Genomic DNA, 11,701 nt, shown 5'->3' on the forward strand with positions numbered 1-11,701 from the left:
CGGAATCCACTGATCGCAGGTACAATGCTTTTTCAGGCTCCTGCAGGAAAAAATATTAAATGCACATTTTTTTTCCTGCAAAAAATATGTGCATGTATTATTCTGTTTGCAATGGTGAACTTTACTTGAGTCAATAACAATGTCTAAAAAGAATGGCGAGTCTTTTTAGCACTACTTCTTTGCTTTGATTGATCATATGAACTTGCACTAAAAGTGTACAAGTCATGTTTCATACTTAAACTTTGACATGTGTGTTCCTATTGTTTGTGGTATCAAGTGTTACAGACAAGCTCTCTGGCCTGTTATTTTATTGTTGCTTTCATTCCTGCCCACATTAGTGGCTAAAATAATGTGTGTACAATTCCTTCTGCCCTATCTAGCATAGTATCAACTATAGCACAGGAAGCAGTGGCTTTTTTTGTCAGCTTATGGCGGAAGTAGTTTCTCTTTTCTGACGGCTCTGTTTTTTTTTTTGTTTTTTTTGACGGCTCTGTTAATAGCTTAAATTGGAAATTTCTTTGACGTTTCCATTTTGATTTTACGCAATATGCACCTACTGCCTAAAATCCTTTTTAATAAGCAATTGGCAACTGTTTTTTAAATATTGAAGGTTAGTTACAGGATGCTGAACACGGATATGTACCGTACTAAAGATGAACTTTGTTTAGTATTGGCAATCTACAAACGGATAGAGATAATTGTAGTATTTTTATGCCTTGCATGCCTTTTTTTTTCTCCCCATTCTTCTCATGGTGGCCATTTTCACCAAGGGTTGATGAAACCATCTACCTTTTTTTACTTCCTGGATCTCTGATTAAAACTCTGGGTCTACTTCCTGGAACATGTTACAGGAACTTCCCCAGAAAGCTTCTGTGAGGCCCTGGTACATTACCAGTGCCTCACTCAACCAGTAAGTGGGAAAAACTGTAATTTTAAGTAAGTGCAAACATGTTTAATGAATGTAAGATGATTTAATTTCCGCATTCAGAGCTCTATGCTGCTTTGATTTTTATAAAAGGGGAGAAATGTCCACTTTAAAGATCCTGATGTGAGTGATGTTTTAAACTTGATTAAAGTGGTTGTAAACCCTTTACAACCACTTCTGACTACAGGTAGGCCTAAAATAAAGCTTACCTGTAGCTACCCCGGATTTCTCCTAAACCATGGTTTAGGAGATATCCCCTGTATCGGCATGTGCCGACATCATTGGCACATGCGCACTAAAGCAATGAGACGTCCGTGCCGTTGCTTTAGCTAGTATGCCGTTACCGGCAGCGCACGTGCGAGAGTGACGTCATTGAGGCTCCGATCAGTCACAGCGCCTGAGCCTGCGATACCCCGAAGTAACTCCAGGAGTGATTTTGCCAGCCAGAGTGGTGTATGAGGACTGCTCCGGGGGCTTCAATCTAAGTTACAACCACTTTAACTGAAAGTTATAATCATATTTTTATCAACATATTTTTTATTAAATTGTATCCATTTAGTAAATGTACATTTATTAAATCATTTCACTGTTAACATTGCTCAAGGAACGAATGCTGCCCGTTCTCATGCTTTTCCTACGTACACTTCGCAGATAGTTGCGGTACCAGATGACACTGATGACTCGTGCCTGAAACTGCTTTGAGACAATGTAATACAAGATTAAATCCAAGCAGGTACTCAGGTTCATCAAGAAGGTAGACACCTGCCCCCATAACACGTAGTGCTCATGTGCCTGCTGGATCATGAGTAGCAAAAAACACACATGAAATGGTACAAAACAGACCAGAACTTGCACGACTAGTGTCACAATGATCTGTATGGATTTTCTTTTTGCTTTGGGTTTTAGCCGAGAAGTTCTTCCACTCACTAGACTGTAGATAATGATGACATAGCAGCCTATCATGATCAGCATAGGGATCAGGAAAAAGAAAATTAGGCGGGCAAAGTTCAAAATACTGTTTCGTTTAAAATGGATGAGATCAAACATTTTAAAGCAAGTGGTAAAATTAAAGTCTTTGTCGGGGTCCTCATACACAAAGAGCAAAGGTGTTGTGGTCACTATTGTCATTATCCAAATTCCAAAACATGCTGCCATTGCTTTGGAGATGTTCTTCAGTTCCTTGATGTGCTTGGGCTGTACGATGGCCATATACCGATCCGCACTGATAAAAGCAAGCAGCCATAATGTCACACTTGGATAAAATACAGTAAGTGCACCCATAATCCGGCAGAATACGTCTCCAAAGGGCCAGGATTGTTTGGCATAGTACAATATCCGGAAAGGCACAAAAAGTAAAAACATTAAATCTAGCAATGCCACATTCATCATGTACACGGTAACCGTTGTTCTTTTTTTAGTGGTGCAACTAAAGACCCAGAGTGCTGTGACATTAACAAACAGTCCAATTGGGAGGACAATACTGTAATATACCAGTGCAGGAATTCCATATTCTTGAAACAACCAGAGATCTGGAGCACGAGTTTGACTTTGATTTACAAGATCCATAATTGTATGTTAAGCAATCCCAGGTTCTCTACAACACAAAAGTCTAGAATAAATACTATGTAACATAACAGCTGTTAATAATTTAGTGGATATCTTGAAACTATAATGGCTACAAGAGGTATGTAATATTTTTATTACCGTATCTTTTCGTTTTTAACAATCAAAAGTGTTTATTTTTAGTTCAAAGAAAGTATTATTGGATAGAACAGATACATTTACAGCACATGCATTATTTTATAGATTTGTGTGTAATTTTGACTGATCGAAGTAACTTTTTATATTATTACATCCTCAAAGATCACAACACAAATCCATTTTCCGTTGGTCTCTAAAGTCCATATTCCATCAGTTTCTAAGGCTGCAGTTACACTTCAGCGTTTTGGATAGCAGGCAGATTTGCAGCGAATCTGCCCATGATTTGAAAGCGCTGATGTGTGAATGGCAAATCTCTGGACTCGCATTTGACACTTCAAATCGCTGCGCCAGTCTGCTGCACGATAAATCGCGCTGCAATCGTAGCAACACGCATTGAGGGAAGCATGTCAGCCAAAAGTAGCTTCCAAACTTTTTTTTGAGCGACATGCTTCCCGCAATGTGTGTTGTCGCGATTGCAGTGCGATTTATCACGCCAGACCCAAGCCACGATTTGAGGTGTAATTCAAATGAATGGCATCTCAAATGGGAGTAACGTGATTTGCCATTTACACATCAGCGCTTTCAAATCGCGGGCATAAATTAGAACAAAACGCCATCACACTTTAAATTAGCCCAATCCCTGCACTATAGACTTCAGATCACCCCATCTCCTGCTTCTTCACACTTCAGATGAGCCCCAACTCTTGAACCTTCATGCAGATCAGACCCAAATCTTGCACTTTCCCACCTCCCAGATAAATCCAAATTCCTTAAAGCGGTTGTATACCCGCGATTAATTTTTTTTTTTCCACCTGAAAGGCAAAAGCCATAATAAGCTAGTATGCACCGCATACTAGCTCATTATGAAATGCTTGCCTCGGAACGAGGTGAAGAGAACTTACCTGGTCCACGCCAAGCGAGATGTCATCTTGACTCGGCGTGTCTTCCGGGTATCGCTGCTTCATCGCTGCGATTGGCTGGAGCGGCGATGTCGTCACTCCCGCGCATGCGCGCGGGAGACTTCAAACCCGGCAAGGGCTGGCGGCTGCCGGCCCTTTAGCCGAGGATCCCCGCTGCAATCAGCGCCGCATTGCGGGGGGGATATCTCCTAAACCGTACAGGTTTAGGAGATATTCTTTATACCTACAGGTAAGCCTTATTATAGGCTTACCTGTAGGTAAAAGTTACAAAAACCCCTATACAACCACTTTAACTTTCAGACCTCAGATCAGCCACAACTCCTGTACCTTTTACACCTCAAATTAGTCTAATTCCTGCTCAACAGATTTTCAAACACCTCGATAGCTGCACCATCACACCTCACATCACTGCAATTCTTGCGCCATAACACCTTCACCCCAATTCCTGTGCCTTCCAACCTCAAATCACCCCAATTCCTACACCTTCACACCTCACATTTTCCCAATTCCTGCACCATCACTTCTCGCATCCCTGCAATACCTGCACCTTCACACCTCAGATTAGTCCAGTTCTTACACCTCTAAATTATTTCCCAATAGCTGGATAATTACCAGTCCAAAATGAGAGCAGGCAGCTTGAAATATCTGATGGGGGGGGGGGGGGCACAGGATGGGAGGTCAGGGCAGAGAACAGGGGTCAGCAAAGCAGAAGATACGGGGTCAGCAGTGCAGTGGACAGGGGTTAGTAGGGCAGTGTACATGGGTCAGCAGCATGAAAGACCAGACGTCGGCAGGGCAGAGGATGGACGTCGGCAGGGCAGAGGATGGACGTCGGCAGGGCAGAGGATGGACGTCGGCAGGGCAGAGGATGGACGTCGGCAGGGCAGAGGAGGGACGTCGGCAGGGCAGAGGATGGACGTCGGCAGGGCAGAGGATGGACGTCGGCAGGGCAGAGGATGGACGTCGGCAGGGCAGAGGATGGACGTCGGCAGGGCAGAGGATGGACGACAGCAGGGCAGAGGATGTGCATCAGCTGGGCATGGGGGGGTTTGCATCGGCAGGGTGGAGGGAATGTCAGCAGGGCAGAGCATGGCGTCACTGCTGATGGGGCACTCAGCTGCTCCTCCTAACACTGCGCACAACTAAGATCTGATTCTTTTGCAGACATAACCTGGATTTGCACAGTTTGTAGCTGGCTGTTGCATGCTGAGGATTCCATGGGTCAGAACTATAACCACTAGCCACACTCTGTGCCGATCATGGTTGTGTCTGGAAAAGAAGCGGACTAGCTGCATGCAGAGTGCAGAGGAAGAGACGCTCAGTTACATGTCCTGTGGCAAATTTGAGTGTAGTCCGAGGATAGGAGAAAGAGGGCTTACCAGCATTCATGTGGGGAGGAGGGGGGAGAGGGCGATGACGCAGTGCACCGCTTTCTTGATCCAGCCACCTGCTGCTTCAATGTCGGGTGTATTCAAGCCGAGTTAGGTGGGTGGAAACTGAGGCAGGAGGGCAATGAGATGATCCTGCCGTGCTTCCTTTTGTGTAGCCAGCCGCAACTGCCCATCGGTTTTGCTGATACGTGGGAGATGGGTGTCCCAGGCATCCCTTGTGTGCCAGCCTAAATGTGGCAGCGTGCCAGGGATTGATGAAATTATATTTGCACCAGAAAATGTATAATTTTTAACTATCTTTAACTTTTTAATCAGAATTAAATTCACAATTTTTTGTTTTTGTTTTTTGATTGCATGTTTTTTTACACACCTATTTTTTACAGACCCACTATACTAAATATTGAGATAGCAATAGACTTAAAATGGGGCTGAGAAAGTAAAATTGCGTTTAATGGGTAAGGGGCACCTAGGGGTTACCTAGGTAACCATGAAAATCACAGGCAGAGGAGAGGTTATTGTGTATAAAACCTGAGGCAGAGGATATTTTTACATGTTAATCTCTGCTTTGTAGAAAATCTTAGATAATTTTATTAGTGCCAATTCCTTGCCCTTGAAGCAAATAATCTGGAATGATGGCGTAGAAAACAGACGGTTTGTTGGCTAAAGTGTTATTTAGGTGCCAGCATGAGTGAGTGTATAAAGTCATCTGCTCTGTGGTCATTTATGTCCATATTGCAATTTATTTAGTCTGGTCCATCACATGTTTAACTGTGTGGGTAGTTTGGTATTTTACCTTTTTTGGTTTTGCACTTTTGTTCAGACCTGTCTGGGTTTCTATTTTAGCTAGCTTTCCTTTTACTTGGTGTTTTGTTTTTTCTAAACTCTAAACTTGGTTTCACTATTTGTCACTTGCTTACAATATATCCCATCACAACATGGTAAGTAGCAAGTTACAACCTACACCACGAAATGTGGGCATACTTGCTCTGTAAAGTAGAACTTGGTCATGTACAAAGCCTTCACTATTTTGTCAAACACATCTATTAGACTTTACCTATTTTTTTCAAAGCTTTTGAGGAAGTTAACCATACAGAAACAGTTAATCACCATCCGTTAGCCCATCCTGCACCTTTTATTAGCTTGATGGTAAATTAAGTGAATAATCCAGTAATTTTGGCTTTCTGCTTTTATTCTCTGACTGCTATCTTTAGCTTATTTTATTTTTTATACTAAATTATCTTACTTTATTTAATTGGATACAATTTTAAACTATCTATGATACATGAAGTCTACTTATTGGAGACTCTTGTTTGTGTTCTCTTCTTTGGAATACTTTATAGATAATTACTATATTTCAGATAAATCATACTTGTTTGATGCACCTTGCCTGTGACTTTTTTCAATATTGTAGCCAGAAACAACCAATGAAGTAACGTTACTAGGAGGAGGATTTCAAAGGTGGCTTCCTTATTTCATGTGCACTTATTTTAGTCAACATTGTGCACCACCATAAAAATGTGCATTCACGTATATGCGATGCTGTATTCTGAAGTGCACGGGTGTTGGTTGATATTGTATGTATGTGTAGCGGTGCCAGAAGAATGGCAGGCACCACAACACACATATACAGCCTGTTTTTTCATGTTGCAGTACTGTGCATTAAACCACAAGTTTTGTGTTACCACATGCACATAGGTCTGAATCAAGCTGGAGCCTGTAAGAGTAGAAAAGTAGTTGCTTCCATCGCTAGACGTCTGGCCTACACGGTTTCCCAATTTTTGTGTGTACAGTATGTAATATCAGGCAGTTGACATACTGAAATTGTTCATGACACTCCAGGCTTGGCTAGTGTAAGAAAAGTTTAAGAAGGGGACATTTAAATCCCTAGTAAGTTTGTACACTTATAATAATGAGCCACTAATAAACTCCACACCTGTAGACCTCCTTTTGGACCAGAAGAACTTTTACATTTCAAGCTTGGGCCTATAGATCTGACAACAATATTGTATTACTTTTGATACTGAATGTAATTTTGTGGCTACAAAAAGTTTGTGAGCAAAAGTGGAGCAACACAGTTGCACATTGGCCCAACCCTGTGCTTGTGTGGGTTTTCTCTGGGTACTGTTGTTTCCTCCCATATTGCAAAGACTTGCAGGTAGGGTAAATGGTTCCTATCTAAACTGGCCCCAGTATGAGTGTTTTGTATGTGAGTGAGGTTAGGGACCTTAGATTGTAAGTTCATTGAGGGCAGGGGCTGATATCAATTTACAGTATGTGAAGCACTACGGAAATTGTTGGTCCTATATAAATGCTTGTAATAAAGGAAAAACATGATTGTTTTTAAAAGTATTGTGAAGGTGGTTTGCACATGTAGTCAGTGAATTTGTGCTGAAGAGTAAGCAGGGTAAGCAGTAAATTTGAGCAGAAGAAAGTGCACCTGAACAGTGAATTTGAGTTAAAGAGGGTACTGGGTAACTTTTGGAGATCACACCGAGCTAGGGCTCACAAAGACTTTTTTGTGCTTCCTGTAAAAGCATCAGCATCCCTTTTTAAAGGGTCAGTCCATCTACAACTGTTATGGAAAGCTAAAATTCCTGAGATTTTGTTCTCTTGGCAACTCTATAGGTAAGATATCTGCATGAGTTTCAACTACACACATCCTGTGGCCACTATGAAGGGTTCCCATTCTCCTTGTTGGATTTTTACCTACATGGAATTCCATAACATGCAAAATTAAGTGGGAATACTAAAAACTCCAAGATGCCATAAGAACAGGGATTCAGAAAACTTGTGGGGGGATGGTGTGGTTGTAGTACTTTAGACATGGGGACGCTGGCTAACCCATGATCTTGCCCTGCTTGTGGCTATTCAGGAACCAAAATCTGTGGCCCTTTCTTGAGTATCTTAACCATTTATAGCTGTTTCATAAATTTATGTTACAGTTTTACCAGTAGCCTTTTTGTGGAAGTATGGCAACATCATGAATGTAACTAAATTATGCAATTCTATCTGTAATTAAAAAAATTCCCTTGCTGAATCTGAAATCTAAAATTTCGTACTCGCTGTTTTGCATATATGATCCTGACCTACTTTATTTCAACAGCAAAGCAAATGCCTTGTACTTACCAGTCAGTGTATGGTGGACATTTTCAACTCTTCTCTGTGCTCTCATGAAACTGCTTCTTTAAACTTCCTCCTCTAGATAGTTCACAACACTGGCTGTCAGGAAGTGAAAATGAAGTGTGAACAGACATCGGTACTGTATGAGTTGCTAAGCTGTAGCTCTGTCCTCCCCTTAGACCTCACAGGAATCAGTCTCAGTAAATGCCCATATTTGTAAGATGCAGAAAACAGTAGTGGGTGAGCTTCATGCTTATTGGAATAAATGACTTTATACTCTGGGAATACAAAAGTAATGTATTCCTGTGTACAAATAAGCTTGCCATGTTTGCTGCCATTTAACCATACCTATACACCTCTCTTTACTTCTTTTGAGTTACACTGAATGTATCTGTAGCAATTAACTCCCTTGGAGCTGCTGGATTGTTGGGACTTTCTGCCACTCCCAGTGGTGGCACACCCTAAACAGGACAACACACCAGCACACCAGTAGGTGTTATAAAAAGGCTTTATTAGGGCCAGGACAAGCCCTGCAAATAGATGTTTGGTTTATACAGTTACAGCACTAATTCTATAAAGCACAGGAAAAACAATGTTAAAGCAAGGTCTGTGACTCTTGTTCCTTCATCGCCTGTGAAAGACCTTGCAAATCCACTTGGTGGATAAGAGCAAAACGACACGGCTGACAACAATGTAACAACGCACAGTAGAAAAATCCCTTAAATGAGAACACCAAGAGTGTAATAAATTGTAGGGCCTACCTACTATTTATTTATTTATTTTTCGAAACCACTGGGTAGATGGAGCACTCATTCTCAATTGAGAGCATTTGTAATAATGGAAACGGGTGCTTGGCAGTAACAAAGTTGCAATGGCAAGCAAACCAGGTTCAAATCAAATAAGGGGTGGCCAAAGGATCTCTCACCACTGATGTAGGTGTCTTCAGGTCGGCAGTCCGATCCCTGGAGTCCAGGCGATAGGTCATGCCACACTCTGGAATTGCCCTCTCAAACTTGTTTTTTCTCTCTTGCTGGAGTCCATAGTCCACACCCCTTGCAGCCCTCTTAGGTTCTATCCTTGGCTCACCACACCAGCAGCTTGTGGCTCTCTCAAGGTCCTTGATTTACAGGTTTTTCTGCTTACAACAAAGCACACGGTAGGCAGTTCAGATGCACCCCTGCCCCTGTGGATCTCCCTGGTTCCTGATGGGAATGTGGATGGCCTCTTTTTGCTATAGGTGGCTATCTCCCATGTAGCCCACAATTTCACTCTCCCTGTTCTGGGAATTCCCTCTTCCTTACTGTCCTGTGATTTCAGCCACCAGCTTCTCCTACTACACTGAGGACACTTTCTCCTCTAACCTAGAACTTACTGTCTGTATATTACATAATTTCCTGTTTGTTCATCCTCTTCTACTTTCTATTGGAAGTTGTCCAAGGCCAGGAAGGGAGAAATAAGCTGTAGTATGGACAAGAATGCCATAGATGTACCACTTTGCTCTAAAGGGGATGCCAGCCAGGGCAACATAACGCTTACTGTAACAGTCAAACTTATTACTACTTTTTATAAGCAAAAAATAAACTCCCAAAAGGGATGTATGGGGTACATAACAAACCCTCATATTCGTCTCATTATGCTGAGTGATCACATGATCGCTGATTGCTCAGTTCTCTGTCTACTCAGAGTGGTTGGGACATTCACTGCTTTCTGATCTGTCCCTTTATCGCTCACTGGAGCGCTGAGCAGGTGAGGGTGTAGGCACAGCTCTCAGCCACACGCTGAGCCGGAGCCAGCTATCAATCCGGCAGCTGGGTAAATCCCAAGTGCACTTTTCAGAGCTCTGTGACGCCAGCTGCAAATGATCAGTAGCCCGCATTTAAAATGGTACTTAAAACCGCAGCAAACTGTCCCTTGTGCTGGTGCCTGCAGGTTAGCTTGACATTTTCAGTCATTTTTCACAGAAAGTTGCTCCCAACAAAAACTTTTAGGAATGCTGAACTGATTTAAAAAAACCCTGTGTGCACCAGCCCCCCGAATTCTTACCTGAGACCCATCGTGATCCAGCAATGGACGCGCCCTCCTTCTTGGCTGAGACAGCAGCGGGAGCTATTTGCTCCCGCTGTTGTCAATCACAGCCAGTGAGAAGAGAGAGGGTGGGCAGAGCTGCGGCTCCATGTTTGAATGGACACGAGTAGCAGTGGCTCGGGATCAAGCCTGCTCAGGTGCCCAACAGCAAGCTGTTTGCTCTGGTGACATTGGGCAAGAGGGTGGAGCTAGTGAACGGATTGGCAGAGAGGACCAACGGTCATGGATCTGTTTTGTGAGGTGTATTAGTCTAGCAGCAGCATTCATAATAGACTGAAGGGGGTATAGCCTGTGTAAGGGTAGGCTATTAAGGAGTGAGTTGCAGTATTCAAGGCGGGAAATAATCAAGGAGTGAATACGTTGCTTTGTGGTGTCATTAGTCCAAAAGGGTCGAATTCTAGAGATGTTACAGAGGTTAAGACGACAGGATTTAGCCAGTGACTGGATGTGGGGGCTGAAGGAGTGGTCAGAGTCAAGTATTACACCCATCACCCTGGCATGTGTGGAGGGACCAATGGTTGTGCTGTTGATCTTAATGGTAAAGTTATGGGGGGGGGGGGACGACGACAGGGAAGGAGGAAATATAACAAGCTCAGTTTTAGAAAGATGGAGTTTGAGAACGTGGTGTGACATCCATACCGATCATTCAGTAAGTTTAAGATCCCTAAGGGGATCAAGGGGTTGAGGAGTGGAGAGATAGATCTGGGTGTCTTCGGCCTAGACTTGGTATTGGAAGCCATGGGAGGTTATAAACTGGCTTAGGGAAGAGGTATAGAGCGAGAATAGGAGGGGCCCCAAGGACGGAGCCTTGGGGTACCCCAAACAAAAGAGGAAGAGGAGTGGAGGAGATGGAGTTGTAAGTGACTTTGAAAGTGCTCTGCGATAGGTAGGGGAGAACCAGGATAAAGCAGAATCACGGAGGCCAAGGGAGTGTAGTTTGCTGAGGAGCAGGTGGTCAACTGTGTCGAAGGCAGCAGAGAGGTCTAAGAGTATGAGTATGGAGTAATGGCCATTGGTGTTATCAGTTAGTAGGTCATAGGTGAGTTTTAGTAGGGAAATTTTGTGGAATGTTGTGGATGGAAGCCAGACTGTAGGGAGTCGTGAAGGTTGTTGTCGGTGAGGTAGCAACTTATTCAGTCATGGACAAGTCATTCTATGAGCTTGGTGGCAAATGGGAGCAGGGAGATGGGTCTTAAGTTGTTTAAACAGGTGGGGTCTTGCGAGGGTTTTTTAAGTATGGGGGTAACCATGTTTTAAACTGGGAAGGAAAGGTGCCGGAGGAAAGGGAGAGGTTGAAGATCTGGGTTAGGGAGTTTAGGATAGAGCGGGATGGTGGTTGCAGTAATTGTGAGGGGACAGGGTCCAGGGGATAGGTGGTGAGGTGGGCCATGGAGATGCGGTAAGCAAGTTGGTGGGTGGGGGCAGTGGGGGGTGCAGTAAGGAATTAAGGGTAGAAAAGAGTTGATGAGGTTTGGATGAGGGGGTTTTGATGAGAGTGTTGTAGTAGGTTTGTTTAGCAGTGTGGAGGCAGGAGTTGTATTTGAGAAGGGCAGGTTTGT

The 11,701-nt window shown here is 43.3% G+C and overlaps 2 protein-coding genes across 3 annotated transcripts in view; one reads left to right on the plus strand and one right to left on the minus strand.

Annotated features, from left to right (window-relative positions):
- The window catches only part of UBAC2 (UBA domain containing 2), a 194,962-nt gene that overhangs the window by 43,437 nt on the left and 139,824 nt on the right, over positions 1-11,701 (plus strand). The gene's annotated exons all lie outside the window — the stretch shown is intronic.
- Positions 1,455-8,358, minus strand: GPR18 (G protein-coupled receptor 18). The gene is made up of 2 exons (XM_040336157.1): positions 8,064-8,358; positions 1,455-2,519 (listed from the first exon to the last, which is right to left on the minus strand). Exon 2 carries the CDS (start codon positions 2,489-2,491, stop codon positions 1,499-1,501), a length of 993 nt encoding a protein of 330 aa, XP_040192091.1. The 5' UTR covers positions 2,492-2,519; positions 8,064-8,358; the 3' UTR covers positions 1,455-1,498.

Source organism: Rana temporaria, chromosome 2, assembly GCF_905171775.1.
Source record: "Rana temporaria chromosome 2, aRanTem1.1, whole genome shotgun sequence".
Taxonomy (NCBI): Eukaryota; Metazoa; Chordata; class Amphibia; order Anura; family Ranidae; genus Rana; species Rana temporaria.

Coding starts and splice junctions, on each gene's coding strand:
- GPR18 (XM_040336157.1), bottom strand. CDS start 2,491: ATGGATCTTGTAAATCAAAGTCAAACTCGTGCTCCAGATCTCTGGTTG.